This window comes from Saimiri boliviensis, chromosome 2 (assembly GCF_048565385.1).
Source record: "Saimiri boliviensis isolate mSaiBol1 chromosome 2, mSaiBol1.pri, whole genome shotgun sequence".
NCBI classification, from domain to species: Eukaryota; Metazoa; Chordata; class Mammalia; order Primates; family Cebidae; genus Saimiri; species Saimiri boliviensis.
In genome coordinates this window covers 125,200,792-125,225,504 of record NC_133450.1, presented here as the reverse complement: position 1 = coordinate 125,225,504, position 24,713 = coordinate 125,200,792, and the positions used below count along the sequence as shown (strand labels likewise).

The window sequence follows — 24,713 nt, the reverse complement described above, 5'->3', positions numbered from 1 at the left end:
GAAGTTCTTTCCAGTTTTCTAGGTGAAGGGAGCTGTATTGTGTTCAGCATTTATTAAATTTCCCTGAACTTTCAGATTATCTTGGAGAAACAAATTGACTGCTGCCTTTAGTATGATATTATGAAAATCCAAAGTGAGGAGCACCAAATGCTGACTTATTTTGTGTGAGCTTAAGGGTCTGTCAGACATTAAGATGGCTAAGAGTTTCATCTCACATGCCACATTCAAAAGATTATATGGTGATTGCCTGGAAGGTGATGTTTGGATTTCTAATGTTGTATATAGATTTTACAAGAAACAATGTCTTGATCTATGGGCAATGTCTGCCACAGGGTAGGAATGGAGAAGCAGTAGCTCACATGGCACCTTTTGAGTTCCTCTGTAATGAAATCTGGCTGAGGTCAAGAGAGATGAGCCCATAAGCCTGGAAAAGTGACTACCAACCATCCCGAGGCTCAGTTAAATGAAGCAGGTGATACTAATCTCCATGCTCTCATTAGCTTTAGAATAATAGCATCTAAGGTTTGTATGATATTACAGTTTGGAAAATGTTTTACATATATTAATTTCTTATATTATTACTAGGTTTTAGGAAAAAACTAAAGCTCAAAGTGGCTAGCCGGGATGACACAGATAGAGAGGAGCTGAGATTGAAATGCTAGTTTCCACTCAGTGTATTTGGCATGTCCGTAGAAATGTACACTTGTATGGTTACTGTAGTGAAAAATGGGTAGAAATGACCTCTTCCCTTGTTGATGCTGAAACAGTGGCACTGGTGGAATCTGGAGCAGTGAGTTCCCTGAGTAGACAGCTCAGAGCAAAGGGCCAGGTCACTATCTTTCCACAGACACTGACTGACACAACTCCATTTCTACCATAAATGTGTCCTATAACCTATTGCTCTTTCGACAGTAGGAAGTTATAGACTCCCATATTAGTTTTAACATTTTATTCAGTTTTAATGGCAATTATTCTAACAGTTATCCTTAGTTGTCCATGTTAAAAACATTATCCTTGACACCTTAATTCCAGATTGCCTCTTCCTGTCACTTGGCATATTTTTGGCCTTGATCCAGAAGATCCTACCATTCAAGCCAAACACATTTACAACCATGGCATAAGGAAGTAGCCCTGATGCTTACAAACAAAAACAAATCATGAAAAATGTGCTCTTAAGTTAATACTATGTATCACATTAGACAATTGAAACTTCATTAAATATTATTTCATAGATACTATCCCCCATCTTTGATCTTTATGGAAATGGCTTAGGAGTGGAGTGAAGGAGAAGCAAAGATTATTTGATTATGTCTCAAAATGATGATTTAGCAATTCAGCATCCCATTAAAGTATGTTTAATGCAATGTTGAATTGATTTCTTAATTTATAAATTCAAAAAGTTAAAGTCCATTCACTAGGTTGCTGTATAAGAAAGAACCCTATAATGTATTCCAAAACCTTATGTAGATAATTTCTCATTTTATGTGTAACTTTTTTCTTCCAGTGGGGCCAGTGATTGAGGCTGGCTTATTCTGATTCATAGCAGTAAATGGCACCTACCTTTTGATTTCATTTGTTTGATGGGATTTTTAGTGAGGCAAGAAAATGCTTCAGAATAAAAGTCTCTTAATGAAACAATTTTTTTGGCCTTTAAAAAATGGGACATTGCGTTTCTTATTCCATATGCATACTTAAAATGTGTATGATTTTCATTAGATACACATTCTTGGAGAGTTAGAATCTTAGGCATGCCGAGAAGCAGCTCTTCAGTTTATCAATGTGTGATTGAAACACAAGCATTCAGTCCACAGAAATATAACCCAGAAGTGACACCAACATGGTTATTTATTTATAACTTGCTAATGTACTTTTCTACCTAAGTATTAGCATGGTTTGTTTTAGAACTGAAAAACATGGATTTTGCTATTGTCATAGTAGTCGGTGTTTCTTTTAGCCATGGACTAGAAAGAAGGAAGAGTCTTCATGCCCAAACCATACAAACTTTAATGATGATAGACATACGGATATTTTTAAAGTACTATGGAAGTTTAAGAAAAAACATACAGATTTTCTAAAAATGTTTTTTAAAGATTAGACGAAGATCAGCCTCCCCCAGTAGACTCTTATTTTTCCTTACAGTATCTGTAGGAAAAGCTCATTTGCAGACAGCTGCAATATGAGCTTCCTTTCCTTGCCCTGTCATTGACCTCCAACCTGATCTGAAAGAACCACCTTCTTTCAAAGTGAGAAGTTATTCATTTACCATAATAGCTCTATTCGGGGCCTCCTTAGTAGAAACTAGCAATTGTGCCCAAACAAGAAGGTTTTGTGATCGTGACTATCATTCTTACACAAGAGGACAAAACCACTAGGAAATTTCTGTTCCGACAGCCACAGTAGGCGGCCATAAAGTTGGTGTTTAAAACTATAGCTTATGTGTGGTGATCACAAAAAGAGAAACAAAAATCATTAGGAGTTTGCACTTGCTCTAGTTACGTACTGGGGTTTGCCAATTATGTTATCTTAACTCAACAGCTTATTCATTGAGCAAGAGCTGCTACATTAGAGGTTAGCTGACAGTCTGCTGTGTGCAACTTAAAATAAAACCACTTTATGAAGAGGAGTGAGAAATATAAATGATAAGCCTATTGGATAATCATTAGAAATAAATAAAAAGCCTTTGATACACGCAATTAGTCACAAGCATTACAAGTTGAAATGCAGTCCAGTGTTAAAAAGACAGTTTAGAAGCACATGGCACATTTATCACAGCTCTACAGACAAGTTATTGAGCTGTCTGTGAAAAAACAGAGCCAAACAGGAAAGCTTTCAGCAGTGAGCAGCGGTTGAGGTCTTTGATTGATATAGCTAGATGATGCAAAGCTGTCCGATGGCTTTCTGCAAAATAAAGTGAAGGAACTCAAGGTCTTTCATGGTGCTCTCTGACCACAGATGAACAGCTACTTTATTATGGTCCAGAGAGAGGTTGTGCCTTACTTCATACTCTGCTACTTTTCGATGCACACGGTTGACTTGACTGGAGGGCCATTGTGCTTAACGTAGGGGCTTGCCATCGTCACATTAAAAAAAAAAACAAAAAAAACAACAGTAACAAAACAGGTTCACTATAAAGGACAGAATATCAACTGGTTAGAAGTGTTAGAAGCTCAGATTCTTCACTTGCCCTTACCAGCAACTCTTTTAACTGCAGAGATGTAAAGGATGAGCGTGAACATTATCCTAGGGTACCATGTAGACCCACCTCTTCCCTTACGTGCACTTTAAGTCCAGAGCATCACAGACCAGGATGTTCAGTGCCACAACTCCAATACACATGATTATTATTTTTCAAGAATTAAGATGCAGTACTTATTCTTATTTTGTGCTCTAAAATAGGGAATGACCGTTAGGTAGGAAATAAATACCTTTGGAAGTCTCATTTAAGCTTTTTGGTTGATTTGAGTAGTTTCAGTGACTGCAATTCATTTTGGTAAGGAGTTTAACAGCAAATAATACAATTTTAAGACCCTTGTCTTTAGCTTGATTCTTATCAACTAAAATTATTAACCTTAAATTTTTCTCATTATATTCATTTGTGTCCTCCCCAGCTCCCACCCCCCCCAAAAAAAAACACAGAGAGAGAATGAATGAGGAGAAAAAAGAAAGAGACTTGCTCTAGAATCATTTTAAAAACATTACATTCTTCCACACTCTCTTTTTACCTAATTCTCAGACTTCACTCTCCCTAAAGATATTATTTCCACAGGCCTTTGTTTGAGATTAGAACATCATAAATCTTCAATTCTACTTATATTGGCATTTTAGAGTTGTGTTATTTTATTTTGAGTATCATAAACTAAATTGTTCAGAACACTTGGAATTTTACCTTTAATAAATGAGGCAACTGGTGTAGCACATTCAAACAAAAGGACTTCATTTGAAATTAATTCTGCTAAGGATATAGCTATTTTTAAAACTTAAATGCACCACTAACACCTAAAACTAGTTCTCCTCTCCAAAAAATTAGAAATTTTACTCTATTTTTAAATTTCCCAAGGGAAAAAGTCAAACATATTAAAAGCTTTTATTCTATCCAGAACCCAAATTCATATCCCAAATATAAATATATAAAACAAAGTAATTATAAAAATATAATCAAAACTTAACATAGTTTTACTTTGCTTAAAACTGTCAGCAAAGAGGGTATGCCTCTACATAAAAATAGTGCAACTTTTGCTGCATTCTGGTTCTATCTCCTCATACAAATAAAGGAGAAAAATTATTCGTTTCTCCGTAGGAACTCACATATTTCCCAAACCTGAATTCCTTGTTACCAAAGTACCTGTCTGTCACCTGGGGGAATTCCTAGAGAGTAAGAACTAGCATTTTAACAAGTTCCCTGGGTGATTCATCTGCACATTCAAGTTTCAAAAGCACTGCTTTAATGTAGTACTTCTAAACTCTGTCTGCATTTTAGGTTCACCTTAGGACCTCTTAGAAAATATAGATCCCAGCACCCTAGTATAGACCAATTAAATCAGATTTTTTGACAGTAGGGCTCAAGCACTGATATTTTTTAAAAGCTCCCCAGGTAATTCAAATGTATATCCAGAGATGGGGACCACCACTCTAATCAAAGCTATGTAACCTGTTTTGTTTATCTTTTTATAGTAGCTGCTAGAAAGCTTAAGTAGTTTATATGAATCTTTTTAGGTAATTATATGATTAATTGTGTTATATTAAGAAACAAGACAACATTAATACATATATATTTCGTGCTAGTTTTTAAATAAATTTTCTCATTTAATGTCCAAAGCAGTTATTCTTCCAATTTTATATCCAAGCAAACTGAGACTAGGAGGGATTGAATAAATTAAGGTGAGATCGTTCTTTAGCAGGGGAATATCCAGAGCTTAAAATCAGTTGTTTTTGATTACAGAGCTTACATTCTTAAATCCTTGTCACTACTTTGTGTGTTCAATTATTATAGCTTTTTTTTTTTAACCTCTGGTCTAGTTTTCTCTTAATTGCCCTCCACCCCAATTATTTCATAATTTCTAGCTTTGGTTTTGACTCTAGAATGAAAAGTGGACCTCAAAGTTTAGTGTAAGTTAGAAGCAACTGGAGAGCTTGTTACAACACAAATTGCTGATTCTGTAGGTGTTGGCCCCCCAAATTTGTAATTTTAAAGAATTCCCAGGTGATGCTGGTGCTGCTGGTCCAGAAACAAAGCCAAGTTTTAGGAATCGTGGGCTAGACTAGTTGTGATGGCTCTAATGATGATACCCGCTTTCATTTCAAATTTCCTCAAATCACTTATGTAAATAGAAAAGTTATGTATCAGTAAAAACGGGAAAGAAGAGAGGGATGATGATATATATAAATGATGTTAATGAGAATTAATAAAAATAGAACTTCAAGTGGAAGTGATTTTTTTTATCCTCTACTGCAAACCCTTCCCAAGAGATAAATGGACTTCAGCATTCTTTTCTCCACAAAGTTATAATTAGACTTGGTATGTGATGGCAAGCAATGCAGGTATTCTAAAAGTCAAATAAACTTACATTATGACATTGTTTAGAAAATAAATAAGTGATGATGAACATTTTTAAGGTCTTCTATGCCTTGTGTTCTCTAAGTTACTTAAAGCATACCAAGATACATTTAATTATTCCATGAAATGTTTTGCTTAAGGTTATAAATTGCAGTCGTTGAAACAATAAAAGCTAGGGAATTTTAAAAAATTTACCTCAGTGATTTATGCTCTTAGTGAAAAACTGACAATTTAAAATGCACACTTGCTTTTTCTTCATCACTTTCAGAAGAAATTTTCCACATAACAGAAGAGTAGCTAGAAAGATGGCCCTAATTATTTGTGTTGGATACTGGTAAGATGTGATTTAGGGAATACTATATATTCTCTTCCTCATGTAAATGAGGCAGTTTCAGCAAAGACACATCCTTAGAACTTTATGATTTAAAGTTAACAAGCAGACTAATTTATTAAATTGGAAATTAGATATATAATATAAAATTATTTTAACAATCTGTCTACCAGGACTGAGTAAAATTTAAAAGAAACAAATTTGATCTTTCACTTAAACTTCAGTGACATGTACTTTATTTGAGCTGTTAAAGGAAAGCAAGATCTTCCTGGTATAAAATAGATATTTATTTTTTTAACTTTTATATTTGGGGTTACATGTGAAGGTTTAGTACATAGGTAAACACATGTCACAGGAGTTTGCTGTACATATTATTTCATCACACAGGCTTTAAACCCACTTAAAAATGTTTTTTAAAACCCCAAAACTAAGTTTGAGGTGAAGCTGCTTGCTAAATGATTAATCTAGTAATAGAAATGTCAGATGGAACACAATTTTTAAGATTTTTTTTTTAATGTGAAATACTGTTCTTGCAGAAAGTTGGTTGGGTGACATAAAGATCACAGGCTTGCCTATCACACTGATTACCTGATGTAATACTAAGCAAGCTTAAGTGAACTGCGTGTCTTCAATCTTTCCAATCACTTAGGGTTGGGCATCAGAGCTTGCCATCCATCATCCCTGGCCTGAAACATACAGTGCATCAGCAATCTCAGGCTGACCTAAATGATAGTAAAAGCTGCTCTGCTGTTCACAATAAGAAATTGTTGTCTGCTGAATTACAGGTTTGTGATTAGATTGCTAACATGGCCAACTTGATGTATAAGTAAAGTGTCCAGGGAAGATATTCTTTAGGATCTTCTGGAGATTAATTTATAGCCTTGAAATGTAGACCAATCACAGCATCAAAAAATATGTCAAGGTGTTTTTCTTGTAACCAAGAAAGCCCAGCTGTTACAACAGTCATTAATTCATTTCTGGCACCTTTATCTGCAAAAGAATTTAATAAACAAGGGCTCTAATGGCTATCATCTTGGCATGGCTAGAATTGCTCAATATAATAATTGATTTTTTTGGAGCCAAATTTATATGAGGAATAGTTAAATACTGTTAGGAATATAAACCTGAAATGTCAACTGTTTCTCACAATTAAATTTTTACATTTAAACGATTTTAACTTTTCTGAAATGCCTGTCTAAAATTCCTAGTTGTGTGTTATGTTCTCATATCTTAGAACAGCATCTAAAGATAGCATGCAAGTTACTAGGTAAATATTCCATGTATTATTATGTTTTTCTCCTTTCCTAAGATTAAAATAACTTGAATTTAAAATTAAATTTTAAAGAAACTATCTCCAGGTCACCTAAATAACCCTAAGAGAATATTAACACAGGAACTAGGAGGCTTACCTTAGACTTCAGGTTCTGTGTCTAAATTTGCTGCATGGACTTTGATAAACCATTTGACTACCCTAACCATTAGTATCCACATTTGGTCTTGTAGGAATGGTATTTTCTCACCTATAAAAGGTCTTACTCAGTAGGATAACATTTATTCCTTCCATGTCTACTGAACTCCCCTACTTTCCAGTCACATGGGTGAGCATAAAATGATGAAAACTCTAGTTCTGCTGACAGCCTAATGGAAGGAGGCAGGCAAGAAAATAGACAAACACAATAATAAGCTTAGTGTGCAGAAAAACCACCCGAAATGAAAATACCGAGGGCCACAGGCCCAGAATCTGAGTCAACAGATTTAATGCTGAGCTCTAATATATACTTTTCTAACATGTCCTCCAGATGATTCTAATGCAAGTAGTTCATGAGCTACAAGGGAATTTCCTAAGTGTAAGGAATTAGTGCTGGGTGCTTTGAGGTATACAGGAAAAAATGCTTGATTTAATTCTAAAAGCTTGGGAAAGGTTTTGGGGAAAGGTGCTGGAGAAATAAAAACTTCACGAGCATATTCTGGGTATGATGGATGGCAGATGGGGGAAAGTGTTCCCAGTAAGGGAACCACATGAGAAAGGGAGCCCTTGGGGACTTGAGACAGGTGAGTTTGGAAAGTTCAAGAGGCAAAAGCAAGACATACATCTTAAGAAGTTGAACCTATCACATAGGACACTTTTTTCTCTTTTCAATAAATTGCTTTTGAACACGTGCACGGAAAAAAATGTGTAAAAACGATATGCGGTGAAAAGTTTTTCTTCTGTCCTCTCTCCAACCACTCGTTTCTTTTTTGGAAAGAAGATACCATTAACAGCTTCTTGCATGTTTTCCCAGAGATGTTAAATGCATATGCTAGAATGTACTAAGAGCTATTCTCCACACTCCTATTCCAGTAAATAATAAGGTATAGTATGCCCAGTTCTGCATCTTGCTTTTTTGACCTAATGTATTTTGGATATTGAGCACATCTTCTACTTTTCTGTAAACACTGCATGGTACTCTACTATACATACAATACGATTTATTTTACCAGTTACATGCTGATGGACTGAATTAGGTTATTTTCAATCTTTTCCTTTTACAAGCAAAAATATAAAGCATTAGCTTGTACCTAAGTCATTTCAAATATGCACATATGTTGAATTCCAAAGAAAAACATAAATTTTGAGTCAAGGGGTATGAACATTTAACATGTTGGTAGATTCTGACAAAATGCTCTCCATGGAGGCTGTACTAATTTGCAACGTCATTTGCAAAGTATAAGAATGACTATTTCCTTTCTATCAAAAAAGCAGTTAGACTTTATCTTGAGAACACTAGAGTGTAAATCAAGGGTTTTAAGAGAAGGAACACACTGATTAGGGTTACATTTTCAAATGCTACATTCTACAATAGTATGGAGAACAGACAGATTAGAAGTAACCTGGTGGGGCTTATATGGGATAACAAGAATTTTTACTGAGCATATATTACATGTCAGATTTTCTGCTAAGCACTTACACTACATCATTACATTTATTACCTATAACCACATTAATTACTGCTTTCAAACAAAAACAAATGAATCAGAGGCTCATAGTTAATTACTTGTCCAGGTACATGCAGATAGCAGTATGTGGCAAAACTGGGATTCAAATCCAAGGACGTATTAATATTAGCGAAGAGAAAGTGCTTTTAGCCACTACAATACCATTTAGGATGGAGAGAAGTTGATACCTTTTAGAACTGACAGAATTTAGTAACTGCATGCATACAGAGAGCACAAAGAAAAGGAACAGATCAGCATTATCTACTGAGACTAGAAATCTAAGAAGACTTACAACTGGAAAGCAAGGGGTCAGGGGGTGCCTTTGAGTTTGAGGTACCAGTGTAAGGCATCTACTGCCTGGGAGGGAGGATAGCAGTCTAGTCTGGGAAATATGTGAGATTTCACCAGCGTGCAGACACTGTGCTTGGGAAGTCACCAGCATGGATGGACTCATCTATGGAGCAACATTTAAGGAAGGGGTCAAGGATGAGGAGAACATCAAAGAGGTAAAGAAAAAACTAAGAGATAAGAAGGTAGGAAGGAAATTCCAATGAAAATGTTATCTCCAAATCAAATTTTTAAAAAATCACTTTGAACTACTTTACAAATAAATTATTAATATCCCCGTTCTTTTTTATTTATAAAGACTCTCACATACTGTAAAAGTAATGTTCATAAAGTAGTCCCCAAACACAAGAAAGAATAGGTTACTGGAACGTACCCACCAACACTGGCTTGCGCAGGTGATATTCCAGGGGAAAATAGCTTTCCCTAAGCTGGCTGAGAGTCCTGATACATTTCTTTAAACTTTAATAACCATGCAGAAAAGTGTCAAATTGAGGATTTAAAGCCAACGGCTGCAGTCCCAGGAGACTGTCTGGGAGTGATTCCTCTGTACCTGACATAACTCAGAAGCAGGAAAGGTGCACTCAATGGCAAAAAGCATTCTCCCACACCACCTCGTATAAATCTACAGAGGACTACGCAAAGGTTTATGTGAGCTGTGTGTCCAACACGTGTTGGAAAATCAGTCTCGTTATATTTTCCCTGTAAATCCTTCCAGGAGTCCTCTAGGTTTAAGGAGGACCTTCACATTTGGAATCGAGAAATGAGTATAGATTTTCTGAAACTGCCTAGACTGTGTAATATGTAGTTCATACAATATATTTGAGGGGAGGAATATGTAGGTATTGTCAGTCAAGTGATGAATTCAGTCTCAAGAAGCTCCAACAGGCGCACCACTCTCCTCAACTCTCCCATAAGGAAAACAAAAAACAAACAAAAAACCAAAACCTGTTTTTCAAAGGGACTAAGTTCTTTAAATGTGCCTAACCATCCTCTGTTGCATATTCATGCAGGATACCTGCATATCCTGGAGAGATGGGACTGATCTTATTTTGTTTATGTAATCAGTTTATAAATAAAAGACAGTATCTTTCATGTTAGCATACCAAATTCCACTTCTGAATTCACCAAAACTTAAAATGAGGACTGGACCAAACTGTAGAATCTAAATGCTGTTAGTGATTATCCTGAATATAGCAAACATAGTTGCCTTAAATAAAAAGACTATTGATTATCCAGGATGCTATAAATCAAGATTTGATTCTAGGCATCTTTTTTTTTTTTAAGTGAACTCTACTTAATTTCTAAATGTTAATAAATATCTGATTTTTAAAAATTGGTAAATTATGAAAATTACATCAAATGTGAAATAATTTTTTAGCATTTAATATAGCAATCGTATGTGTGGATCATGTCCAAGTGCATGCATGATACTATTTTAAGTACATAAGCTTTTGTTTTTACAGACCCTTAAGAGGTTCAGAATAGTGAAATCAATTTCTATGAAGTAGAAAATAGGGATTTTCTAACCAATCTAATACCCCAAAACAGTGACTCTAACTTTGTGACAGACACTATTTAAACAACAGTGACAGGGAGCTCCCCACTCAGTGAAGCAGCCTGTTTATTCAATAGGTTTAAGGGTGTAAATATTTTCCTTAACTGTTATACAAAAACCTGCTTCCCTGTAATATAGCAATGCTGTTCATTCTGGCTTCTAGAATGATCCCACCTTGCTCCCCATTGTCACTAAGGTGGTTCTATGCTAAGATTTTATTTTATTTTTTGAAGTAAAACAATTCCATTTCCTCCAGTCACTCTTCCACTTCATGGTTTGAAAAGTTCCTCACAATTCCTGCTCCCAAAACACCACTGATCATCTGTAGCAGGACTATAGACTGTTTCTTTCAACTGTAACATAATGAGTTAAACACTCAGCTGCTGTCAAGGTTAACATACATTATAGGTATATATACCTTGAACACATCATTGATACATATAAATTTGCTTCCTTTTGAAGTTTAGCATAAAGAGTGGTATGATATACATTTATATATTATAAATTTTAATTACAACATATTTAAGTTTGTAAAATAATGTTTAATTTATCAGTTTTTCTTGGAGTAATTGGGAGAAGTGGAAGAATGCAAAGTATTTAGGTATAGTAGGGAGTTTACTGAAAACATGATATTAACCTAAAATTTTCTTTCCTTTCACGGGACTTATGGTCTAATTCTTTCTGCATATGGGATCATTCTCTTTCTCTGCAGACCAGTCTTCTGTGAGTTGAAATGTAGGTAGCCAGCCTATCCCTGTCTTTATGTGATCACTCTGGTCTACACCAAGTAGAAACTATGCTGAGCCCCTACACTCCCAGCTTCCAAGACCTGGGACAGACTATTTCATTTTACCCTTGCTCTCCACCTATCATAGGTAATATCAGAGACGACCAGGGTTGCATTAGCAGCAGCTTAATCATATGCACTGTAGGTACAAGTTCCCTAAGCAGGTGTGGACAAGATTGTGGGAGAAAAATGCATCAGCCACACAGGTACCCTGAGAGATGTCATATTTTTGAAGCATGTGTCTATTAGATAAAATACAGTATTGTATACAGAGATAAGATTGAAACCACACTGTTAACCACCCATTCAAGTCAGGAGAATTCCACATATAGGAAGTCCTTCTATTATCTATACATCAGCTTATGAGGCATTTATTTGCATTCATAGTATCAAAGGTTGAATGTGATACCAGAAGCTGTGAAGCACCTGGGTATCTTTATAGAGGTATAGTTGCTGTACCTCTAATTAATCCTTCTCAGAGTATTGAGGTTTGCTGTCATGAGAGTAATGATTTTCTTTTTCAATCCCCCCTAGGGTGTCAGTATGAGAGAGAGTAAATATAATTTGCATTATTTCACATGTCATCACTTTTTAATTTTGCTTATTTATCTTTATATAAACAGTGAATCATGAAAACAATGAACTATGAAAACAATGAGCGTTTGACATAGGTGGCCTTTGTGGTCTTCAGTGAAAAGTATATAATGGCAATTCACACTTTACAACTGAGTGGGAGTGAAGTCATATTCCACTAAGGACAGTATGCTTTTGCAGGAATATACTCCCATTTTTCCTCAGCACATACTTTCTTAAAAGCTAATTTTTAAGTTTTAACTGACAAATAAAAATTCTACATATTTATTGGGCACAACATGATGCTTTGAAATATGTATGCATTGCAGAATGGCAAGACTGAGCTACTTAACATATGTATTACCCAATATACATATTTTTTTGTGTGGTGAGAACACTTAGAATTTACAATACATTGTCCTTAGCTATAGTCAGCATGTTGTAGAATAGATACCTTGAGAATTAAACGGATCAAGGAAAAAAATGAATAATGCCATTTAAAAGTGGGCAAAGGACATGAACAGACACTTCTCAAAAGAAGATATACAGGTGGCCGATGAACATGAAAAAATAATGCTCAACATTTATAACCATCAGAGAGATGCAAATCAAAGCCACAATGAGATATCATCTCATACCAGTCAAAATGGGTTATTACTAAAAAGTCAAAAAATAAATAACAGATGTTGCCAGGGTTGTTGAGAGAAAGGAATGCTTATACACTGCTGGTGGGAATGCAGATTAGTTCACCCCTGTGGAAAGCAGTTTGGAGATTTCTCAAAGAACTAAAAATAGAATTATCATTTGATCCATCAAACCATTACTGGGTGTATACCCAAAGGAAAATAAATTGTTCTACCAAAAAGACAAGTGCACTCATGTTTATCACAGTACTATTCACAAGGGCAAAGACATGGTATGAACCCAGGTGCCCACCAATGGTGAACTGGATAAAAAAATGTGATATATATATATATATATATATATATATATATATATATATATACATACACACATACCAGGGAATACTATGCAACCATAAAAAAGAATAAAATCTTGTCCTTTGCAGCAACATGAATGCAGCTGGAGGCCATTATCCAAACAAATTAACACAAAAAGAAAACAAAATACTGAATGTTCTCATTTATAAATGGAGCCAAATACTACAAATTTACTCAAACAGAAAGCCAAATACTGCATGTTCTCATTTGAAAGTGGAAGCTACATTCTAAGTACACACAGACACCAAAATGAAAACAGTAGACACTGGAGATTCCTAAAGGGGAGAAATGGAGGGGGGAAACTGTTGAACAACTATTGGGTACTACATTTATTACTTGGGTGATAGTAACATTAGAAGCCAAACCGCAATATGGAACACTATAAATATGTAACAAATCTGCACATTTGCCAGCAGAATTTAAAAACAATAAACAAACAAAACATAGATAGTTTGAATTTATTTCTCTTATTGAATTGAAATTTTGTATACTTTGACCAACATCTCTTGAATGCCCAACGCTTACCTCCAGGTCCTGGAACCATTGTTTTATTCTCTGCTTCTGTGAGTTCAGCTTTTTAAAACTTCACATAAAAGTGAGATCACGTGGAAATTGTCTTTCTGTGCTTTTCCTATTTCACTCAGCATAATGTCTTCCGGATTCATTGATGTTGCTGCAAATAGTAGAATTTCCTTCTTTTTAAAGGTTGAACAGTATTCTTTGTGTGTGTGTGTGTGTGTGTGTGCACACGCACATGTGCGTGTGTGACATTTTCCTTATCTGTTCATCCATTGATGGACACATAGGTTGATTCCTTATCTTGACTGTTGTGAACAATACTGCAATAAACATGAGAGTGCAGAGATCTCTTTGACATATTGATTTCGTTTTCTTGATACTAATCCCAGCAGTGTGATTGCTGAATCAATGGTAGTTCTATTTTTCATTTTTTTGAGGAATCTTCATACCGCTTTCCATAATGGTTGTACTAATTTATATTCTCACCAACAGTGTGCAGTGCAAGCATTCCATTTTGTCAGCATCCTTACCAATACTTGTTGTCGTTTATCTTTTTACAATAGTCATTCTAATATGTGAGTGATATCTCATTGTAATTTTGACTTGCAATTCCCTGATGATCAGTGATTTTGAACATTTTTTCATATACGTGTTGGCCATTTCTATGTCTTCTCTTGAGACATTTGTATTCAGGTCCTGTGCCTATGTTTATATTGGGTTATTTGTTTTCTTGCTATTGAGTTGTTTGAATTCCCTGCATATTTTGAATATTAGCGACTTATCAGATGTATAATTTTCAAATATTTTCCCCTATTCTGTAGGTTGTCTTCACTCTGCTAATTGTTTTCTTTGCTGTGAACAGGCTTTTCAGTTTGATGTAATCCCTATTTTTGCTTTTGTTGACTGCACTTTCAGAATTGTATTAAAAAAAAAAAAAAAGAAAACATTACCTAGACCAGTATCATGGAGATTTTCCCGTTTTTTTTTTTTTTTTTTTTTTTTTTTTTTTTTTTTTTTTTTTTTTTTAGCAGCTTTGAAGTTTCAGGTCTTGTGTTTAAGTCTTTAATCTATTTTGAGTTGGTTTTTTGTATATGGCATGAGATACACATTTTTCAATATTCTTATAATATTTTCCCCTCACATTGAAAGCCTGTATTTTCAAAGAGCTCATTGAAGTAAAAAAAAAATAGAATATTTGGGATCTAGGGCTAGGCAAAAGGTTGTAAGAATTGACTCCAAAAGCATAATCCATGAAAGAAAAAAATTGATAAATTAGACTTCATTCAAACAAAATATTTGCTTTGTGGGAGATAATGGGGTCCTTGCTGCAAGACTTTCTTAACCTTTCTCTGAAGAATTTGCTTAGCAGACAAAAGCCAACTTGACTAGAGATGCCTGGGAAGTGGCCAGAACTCCAGCATATGATTGACTGATACTTGGATTTTAAAAGTTCTGTCTTTGTTGCTGTCCTCTGGGAATGCTCCCTACCCTTACAGAAAGTCAGCGTTCAGTAGCAGTTAGATTTATCCTTTCTAGAGAACCACGTTTTCTATCATGTCATCCCAAATACAGGTTTCCCATAGGAACTGGGTTTTATATTAACTGGATATCCAAATCAAGAGAAGCACTAGAATGTTGCTTTATTGAATACCAGCGTCCTTACTGTTGGGTTGGGAGGACGTGGAGGTGTTAACATTTCAGTCATGAGACTTTGTTTCATGGTCATGGATTCCAAATAGTGCCATTCAACTCCAAGAGCAAATATTGTGTTGAAAACAACCATTTATCTGATTTCTGTCACATTCAAACATCTAGTGTTTTAACTTTGTTCCTCTTAGCTAAGTATCTCATTTTGTCCAAATGACCTCCCTAAATGTGCATCTGACTGTGTGTCAATTTCCTTCATTCCAAGATACTATGAATAATTCTAAGGTGTAATATCAATATCATAACCATCACCAAGCAGAAGGAAATTCAACATTAATTGTTCATATGTTGCATCAATTCAGAATGGTGTATACTTACTCACATAATACATGTGCCTTTCTTTTCCAATATCTTAATAATCTTGGAGTGTAATTCTGTATGTATTTGGAGGCTAAAATTTTTCTGATTCATTTTGGTCATTGCTGTTCCATAAATGTCATTTGATGATGTGTTTTTTATGATGCATGCTTGTAATTTTAACTCCTTTATCCATTTTAACATCCACCATTTCTTTCTTTTTTTCTTTTTTTGGGGGGAGATGGAATCTCATTCTGTCATCCAGGCTGGAGTGCAGCAGCATGATTTTGGCTCATTGCAACCTCTACTTCCTGGATTCAAGCAATTCTCCTCAGCCTCCTGAGTGGTTGGGACTACAGGCGTGACCAGCATGCCTAGCTAATTTTTACATTTTTGTAGAGACGGTTTTCGCCATGTTGGCCAGGTTGGTCTCAAACTCCTGACCTTAGGTGATGTGCCTGCCTTAGCCTCCCAAAGTGCTGGGATTACAGGCATAAGCCAACATCAGCTGTTTGATTTGCATTTTTAAATTTGCAAATATCCTAGTTTTGTATTTGTTTTTAGTTCTTTAATTGAGTCACATATCTTAGGATATTAAACACATCCTCTGAAAAGTCAGCTGGAAACTTCTTGGTCCTTTCTAATGCTTGAGTAGGTTATAGGAATTCACCCACATCAAAAATGTGAGTGATCTCTTACAAAAGATTTGCCCATTTCTGCTGTCTTTAACTGTATATCTTGATGTATGAAAGGCAATCTTCTGTTTATAAAGTGGTATTTGTTTCAATTCTGTATTAAAATATAGTTTTTCCAAAGACATTTTAAGTGGCAATTTAAAATCCAAACTTAATTTAAAATTTAGCAGTAGGCAGTGCTATTAATGCTAGTAATTTCAACTGAAGTAAAAATTGAATGAAGAGATGCCTTCTATACATGGCTATGTTGCTACGTAGACAATGACAACCGCTCTTTGGGTGCTCAAAGCTATCTTTTAACTTAGATTCCTGCATTTATTCAACATGAATGCAGCTGGAGGCCATTATCCAAACAAATTAACACAAAAAGAAAACCAAATACTGAATGTTCTCATTTATAAATGGAGCCAAATACAACAAATATTATGTTCAGCCTAATTACGACAGTTATTGACATAAGTATTGAGAAAACTGGGTAAATAAAATAGATAAAATCTTCACTGTAATTGAGCTTATATTCTTCAATTAGAAGAGGCGCTCAGATTTCAGAAATAATAAAATGTGAAGAAATATGTAAGATATGTATCTCAGAACAAAGAAAGATATGATGTAGTTTTAGGGTTCTTTCATACTTTTTAATTCAGCTATTTCTGGTGTAATTAATTTTATTCAAACTTGTCCTAAAGAGACTATTTTAGTGTTTACCTGTATTTCTTAAAATGTTTTTTATTACATTATTCCTAATGCAAAGGACATACTTCAGCTTTACGTAAAAAAGGACATCAGATCTTCTTTTCTTCCCCCTTTTTTTCTCTCTATAAAAGAAATTAATAGAGCTTTTTCATAGGATGGTCTATTTAATTTCTCTGTGCTCATATGTGGAGAAATATGTATGGGTGGGGCAAGATAGGAGGAGTGTACACAGGTATTTATAATGATGGAAATGAATAGTGTTAAAACAACTCCCATACCAAGCCCTCACTTCCAAGTGAGGAAATCCTCCAATAAGCATTGTCCGAGAATACATTTAAAGACGCTGCTGAAAATCAAACACTATATATATATATATATATATATATATATATATATATATACACACATACACATACATATATAGGCACTCACATATATATTTCAAATGTATGTATATACATTTGTGTATATGTAATATTTATATACATAAGTGTTTTGATACACACATATTTTGAAAAGCTATGTAGTAAATTACTAGCTAATTTTTCATATGAGCACTACCATATCATATGTTCCAAACTCCACAGAAGAGTCCCTTCTAATAGCATTTGAAAACTGTCAAGTAAGAAGATGTTCATGTGTAAATGTAGACTTGATCTTTGATGTTCATGGGAAGTGATTCATAGCTAGTTTCTACATTATGCCAAGGAGATGCTTTATAACTGAACACTGACACTTCATGTATTAGGCTATAATCAATACTATTAGCTACGTGCTCTGTCCCTGAAATAAAACCATGATTGTTCTGCAAATAAAGTTTTAATTACTAACACAAACATCCCTGTTTCAAAATGTGGTAATCCTATATATCCCCTGACAGAACTTTACTACCAGGTATAAAGATCAACCGAAGGTTTAAAAGTCGTAAAACGTGTATATTGCAGTGGTATAACCTGAGTCTGTATTTTTTTTTATGCAAACAGGTCATATATTGTAGGAGGGAAACTAAATTTAGTATTCTTATCTGTAAAATGGAAATAACAGTTTCTAACTCACATGGTTATTAGAAAAATTAGGTTAGATTACATGTGTAAAGCACACAAAATTTGGGCTCCTCCTAGATTTGGAGAAGGGTAATCTGAGGTTGAGTACTGATGTCCATAATAGAATTAGTGTTAACCTGTGCATTTTAACAGCTGCTGTTCATGCCCATAACACACAGGAACATTTAATTGCTAATCCAAATCTATGCAATCACTTAGCTCATTGCACTATCTGACAGGGAAGAACCGACAGTCAACAACTTCTGCAGGATTGAAAAGAAGACATTGCTGGAGCCCACTGAGACCACTGGTCTGCCTGCTTACAGCTCCTTTGATCTTTGATTCATCTACCAAACCGAGAAACACCTAAATTATAAATCTGAAACTTTCTAGTACCTACAATCTGGCATGCAAAACCATTCACAAACTGGCCCCACCCCAGCTTTAAGCCCGCTCTATCATAAAATTGTACCCTAATTACACCCCTAAAATAGCCCATATGACATTGTGTTACAATTTATTAGGTGTCTAACCCCCATCTAGCCCTTTGTAGGGCCGTACCTCAAAGTATGTGTTTGCCTAGGGGAAGTTTAATCAGTGTATGTCTCTCCATATCTTCCAAGATAATCACACTTGAAAGAAGTTTCAGCTGTTAGCGTCTTTCACAGACCCCTCTGAATGTCAGCAGTAAAATGAAACATTCTGAAATTAAGTTTTAAGGATGATCAGGAAAGAGAAGTACGGTATAGAGCCTCTGGTTCCTCCAAACTCCATCAGCAGGTGTGTCCAGGACAGCCACTACCATTCACTAAAGCAAAGGTCACTCTCTATTGCACTCCTTGTGTCTTATTCCTTTTTGTATACATGGTAACTTGCATTACTTACTTACTAGGTAAAATTACCTACTAGGTGATTTCTTACTAAGTGAACATTACTTACTAGGTGAAATTTAGATTAAATAATTCCTTTTCTTCTGTCTTCTTCCGCCACCCCTAAAAATACACACATACAGACTTTTTCAAGCTAAAGCTACCTCTCTGTGACAGGAAGCAAGTGAAAACCTCGGATTCCTTTGGGAACCTAGAGAAAATTCAGTAAGACAGGCTTGGTGGGTACTGAGATGACTTGGAGAATGCGCACTCACCCAAAAATGTTATCTCACTAGCTGCTATCGGCTCCAGCCTATTGCTGCTGCATGAAAATGGCAATTTAGTGTGGCTGCTCTTCCTATCTATCATGAGAAGTCAGAAATACAGAATATTTTGTGAAATCTTCTGGTTTTCATACATTGAAATTCGGTGGATTTTTTATTGTTGTTGTTTGTTTTGTTTTATTTGTTCTGTATAAAGCACTGTGTAAGTCAAACAGAATGTACTTGTAGGGGACTAGTTTGAACCTTTGCTCCAGAGCTCCCAAGACTGGGCAGTCTCTAGAAATCATTACTGTGCATCTAAGCTTGAAAAGATCCATTGTTCTTCCAAAAGACTAGGATGGTATTAGGACACGCCCAGGCTGTTCATGGGTGTGCCGTCTGTCTGTATGCAGGAAGCTTGGTCAGTACCTGACTCATAAAATTATGACTTCCATTTTAATCAACAAGGAAGAACTTCTGCACTGTAAAAGCTTATTAAGGGAGTTTGATTGCAAATTGAATGTGGTCCAGCACCTCTCCAAAGCTCATTTAAGATATTTGATATTTTAGAGAAAAAGTCTAAATGGGCATGTTAACTATCCATTTACCTGCAGTATTCCCAATTCTATCACTGAAGCCTCAGACCATCAGAAAATAATGTCTTGAGCCACATTATCTTAGTCAATCAAAGACAAGACTTCTGAGATATGACTCAATACTGTGTCATTTGATCTTACAGAAGGTTAATATATTAAAAAAAAACTATCATGTTTAAGAGTATAGTTTGAACCTTTTAGAAAACTGACTGGAGACACATTCTACCATATGTCTTAGCACTGCATTATATTAGATATATAAAGTATTATAATAAATTCTAGGAAAAATAGTTCCAGGAAAGAATGTTTATCCTCACAGATGCATCTATATATGATGCCTTAATGGGAAACAATTCCTTTTTCTTAGTTGCCAGGACAAACTTAAAAAGCTACATTGAGAAGAAGAATCTGAGGTTTGTTTCAGAATGCTTGAAGTCCTTATTATCCTTCTCGATTATTTGTTTATTAAAGTTAACATTGGCTTTAGGTTTTAGATAACTAGGAATAACCCAATTATAATAGTTTGTTTTTATTCTAGTAATATGATTCCAGGTAATCACAATTTTTAAAATGTATTTGCTCCATTTTCTATAATATTGTTTTGCTTTGCTACAAGTACAATTTTTAAAAATAAAGAGAATTCTATCTATATCATAGATTTTGATCAGTATCTGCCTTCAAAATGTTTTCACCATCACCTATACCAGGACTCTAAATTTTAATTTTAGAAGTACGCTATTTGTATTTTAAATGCATATTGCAATTCTAGAATTCCCTGCCATCTATTTGTTTATCAAATGTTTATCCAGTGTGTGCTGGGTACCTGGCACTGACCTAGGCACTGGAGATAACAATAGTAAGCAAGTTAGACATATCCCCTTCCCTTCAGGAGCTCACGGTTTCATTGCCACAGGTAAGAAACCAGGCAGTGAAATCATGGGTGGTCAGTGGTGTGACAGAAGAAGTACAGGGTAGGCCGGTTAACATACATTGGACAACAGTGAGGGCTTTCCAGAGGTTGCCTAAGATATGAAGATCTAGGGCAATAGTGGGAAAGGGGAAATGCCCTTATGCAGGAGGCTGCAGACTCCACGGGGCTGCCCTTCTCACTGCTGTACCCTCTGGAACTTTCTCAGTGCTTGGCTCATGGAAGGTACTGAAAATATTTAAATAAATGAGTAATGGGACAGCATATGCAGAGATGGAGAGCCAAGGGAGGTAATTGGTCCTTTGGAGGATCCGAAAAGGGTTTTGTTTGGCTGAGTTGCAGAGTTAAAAGTAGGTAAAAAGGGACAAAATAAGACTAGAGAGATGTACAAAGCCCAGTTGTAAATGAACCTGGTGAATCATCTAAATAATCTACTTTTTATCCTAAGAGAAAAGGGAAGCCATATGTGCTTAAATAAACAAAACATAGAAGAAAACAAAAACAAAAACAAAACACCGGGATTCCCTTGGTAACTTGATAAAGACAGAATGTCAACTAAGTCTCAAGATGACGTTACCGATAGCAAAAATGATCTCTCATTGATAAAATGCATCTGGACTAGGAGGGACCATAAATGAACCATAAAAACTCGATTTCATAGCTTTGGGCTTCCCTGTGAGCAGGAAGAAATTGTTGCAAGAGATAAAAGACTGTTAGCAAGATGACTTCCATGGCTGAACTGCTGGACTGTTGTGTGGACTCCCGTTGAGGAAGGCCTGCTGCTGTGATGAGCTATGGTTCCTGATCTCTGTCCTTTAGGGTAGACAAGTGCCAGGTGTGGTATATGGTCACCTTGTAAACCGCATGTTTAGGTGAGCCTAAGAAGACTCCCTGACAGGCATGACATCATTGAAGGGTTTTAAGTAAAGAGTTAATACAAATAGACTTTTACAGTATTTCTTCAGCTATTGAAGGCAATTGCCCCTAGGACAGGTTACTGAAATAATACATTAACCAGAATTATTAATAGTCTTGCTGGAATAAAATGGAAACTGACAAAGAAGGGAGGAAAAAGCATCCTCCTTTTAAGTTTTACCTAAAGCTAGAGGCTGTAAGTCCATCAAGTGGGACTTACAGGAATGCAAACTACTTTCCTTATCTTTTGGTATGTGGTTCATCTGCCACTTAATGAAGAAAACAGTCTGGACTGGCAAATAAGAACCAGAGGGACAGAGTGAAATACTAAATAAGGACCAACAAGCCATTTTCAGAAATCAGCAAATATTGAAAAGAGTCAGGTGTGAAATACTATCTCAGCCCTTAACTAGCTCTGTGACTTTAAACAAGTCATCAGGCTTCTCTGAGCCTTAGGTTTCCTGGCAGAAAGAACAAAGGGCTCAGAATCCATGACCTTCAAATGATCCTGACTCAAAGACTATTTGAGTCCTGTAATCTGAGTACCACTCATAGGCCAAGTACTATGCTAAGCTCTAACAACCCTCCTGCCCCCTATCAAAAAAAAAAAAAAAAAAAAAAAAAGTTCAAAATCAGGTAATCAAATGCCTATAATAGAAAGATCATGGGCTGGGACCAACAGGTGAAGTAAGTCTTTAGTCCAAGGTGGAAGTAAGAACTTTATCAGCCTGTTTAACATCATAATCATATCTATCACTAAAACTTTATCATGTGCTTTAGACCCCTCACATGGCTGGTACTACCATAGGCTCTGCTAAGTATCAGAAATTACCCAACATAGCTGCCCACATGTCTGGAGTACTTACTGCAACAATTGCCCAACATAAACTCTCAGTGACTGCAGCTGATTGACAAAATTAATAGAGTTAATGAATATTTTAGGATTCTCATATGTTTCAACTACCTTTAAGTAAGACATAAAAATCTTGCATAATTTAAGCCTAAAATCTAAAACAAAATAATGCAAAGTGAAAATAATAATTTCATTTAAAACAGCTTGTCTCCAAGAAAATTAAGCACTTTCATATCTTCAGGGGACATTAAAATATATTAAGAATGCAGGAGAAAACCTCTGTTTTTACAAAAAGTTTTGAAGTAGGAAATTTTAGTGAGAAGAATTGTGTGTACTTCTAGGAAATCTCATCATGATCTCAGTGTAATAGCCATTTGCAAAAGAGCCCTGAACTGAGTCCATGCCAGGGAGCATTATTGGAAAGTGGCCCACTCCAGCTACTTCCTGGAATTCCTTTCCATGCTTCAGCAGCTAGATTGGCATGCACTGGGCACCAGAGACACAGCATCTTACAAAGCAGGGGGAAATATAAGGGTCCATTCCAGGATGATACAGTTTGCGATTTGTGACTGGAGCCTTGAAAAAGGCAGAAGATAACAGCTCACATTAACCAAATCATGAGATAAGCCCTAAAAAAAAAAGAACAACTAACAGTTGCCATGGAAAAAATAAAATTGAGGTAATTATGGCAAGTATTTATTCCACTGCCACAATTCTACAGTGGGAGTTCAGGGATGTACAGAAAAACGAATACAGCCTCTGTTCTCATGAGCCTGACCAGAACTTTCCAATCTGCATTCCATGGCATTGCAGCATTTCTCAGAGGGAATTACATAATTGCCTGATTCAAATTTTCTTTTTAAAAAACAGTTCTAATTATTTGTTTTAAGCAATTGTTTAGCTAGGGTTCAACAGCTGTGATTTAAAATGTAAATTTTGTATCTTAAATTTGATACATTTGGAAATCACGAACACACTGACATATGCTCTCAAACAACAGTTTTTGTGCAGATTCAAGATTAATCTCTGTTCTTATATTTATGAAGGCATAATTGATTAGAGAGTTTGTGTGTGTGTGTGTGTGTGTGTGTGTGTGTAATGTTAGTACTTAACAATATTGCTCATGTAAAAGTCCATAAGCAAGCGCTATTGACGTACTCTTCTGCTTTCTTCTGAATCAGAATCTTTCACTACAATGTAACCAAAGCAATATACCAAAATGAAGTAGATTTTGAGACTGGAAGTTTATATGACTGTCATCCATATATCTTAATTTCAAAGTTCACAAATTATCAAAATATCCTTGATTTCAGTGTTTAACTTTGTTACTATGTAAATTATTGGATAATTAAACAAGTAAGATAGAGTTTTATCTATTTTGCCAGTTGTTTAATTTTTACAAAAGGTTCAGATGCTTATGAAAGTTTTAAAACACCAATGGATTCTTTCATAAACAAAAAAAGATATCTAGTCATTGGTAAAATTTAGAAGGTTCTGTGCTTTACATAGGAGAAGGAGGATGGAAATTATTAATGAACTTTAGCTTTAATTTTCTGATATTTTGCAAACTTTCAATTATTGGTGTGTAGAATATCCCATATGAAGATGAAAAAATGCTAACTGACTTCACAGAGCAGAAATTATTTTGTAGTAACTTTCTGCTATTTAAGCAAACAACGTATTTGCAGACAGCACAGCTTTTACCTCTGGCAAAAAGAAATGGAAAATTTTGGAGTTTGTGGTCTAAAATCATACTTTGTATTAGAAAAATTCCATAAAGATTTACTTGACTTTTTCCATGTCTAGACTTGAGAAAAGGAATTAATAATTTTGAATTAGTGCTTCACATTAAAATAATAGACTAAAACATTTAAAATTTATAATTATAGCTTGTGAATTTGAGAAGGCAAGGATTGGGCAAGGAGAGGACAGGAAAAGTGAGACTATATTCAATGCAACTCGGAAGGGAAACCTGCCAATTGTAATATATAAAATGACTTATGATGCCGTCACCTTCTTCATACAGTTGTTATAACTGCAGCATCTAAGTGCTTTGTACCATTAGTCACTACTGTATCACAGTTTTGTACATTTTGTAGTACCTTTTATACTTGTGATTTATGCCGGCAGAATAACTAGGAAAACCAAGTATGTTTTGCATACGGATTCCAGAAAGAGACAGAACTCGGCTAAGTAAAGTTATTTTTAAA

At 35.3% G+C, this 24,713-nt stretch overlaps 1 protein-coding gene across 7 annotated transcripts in view; it reads right to left on the bottom strand.

Annotated features, from left to right (window-relative positions):
* WDR72 (WD repeat domain 72) overlaps window positions 1–24,713 on the bottom strand; it is a 236,366-nt gene that overhangs the window by 38,077 nt on the left and 173,576 nt on the right. The window contains exon 19 of one of the 7 annotated variants that reach the window (XM_074394223.1): window positions 13,651–13,798. The exons of the other annotated variants lie outside the window; for them this stretch is intronic. Coding sequence (XP_074250324.1) covers window positions 13,695–13,798 — 104 coding nt within the window. The 3' untranslated portion in view covers window positions 13,651–13,694. The remainder of the gene's footprint in view (window positions 1–13,650; window positions 13,799–24,713) is intronic. 7 annotated transcript variants of the gene reach the window in all.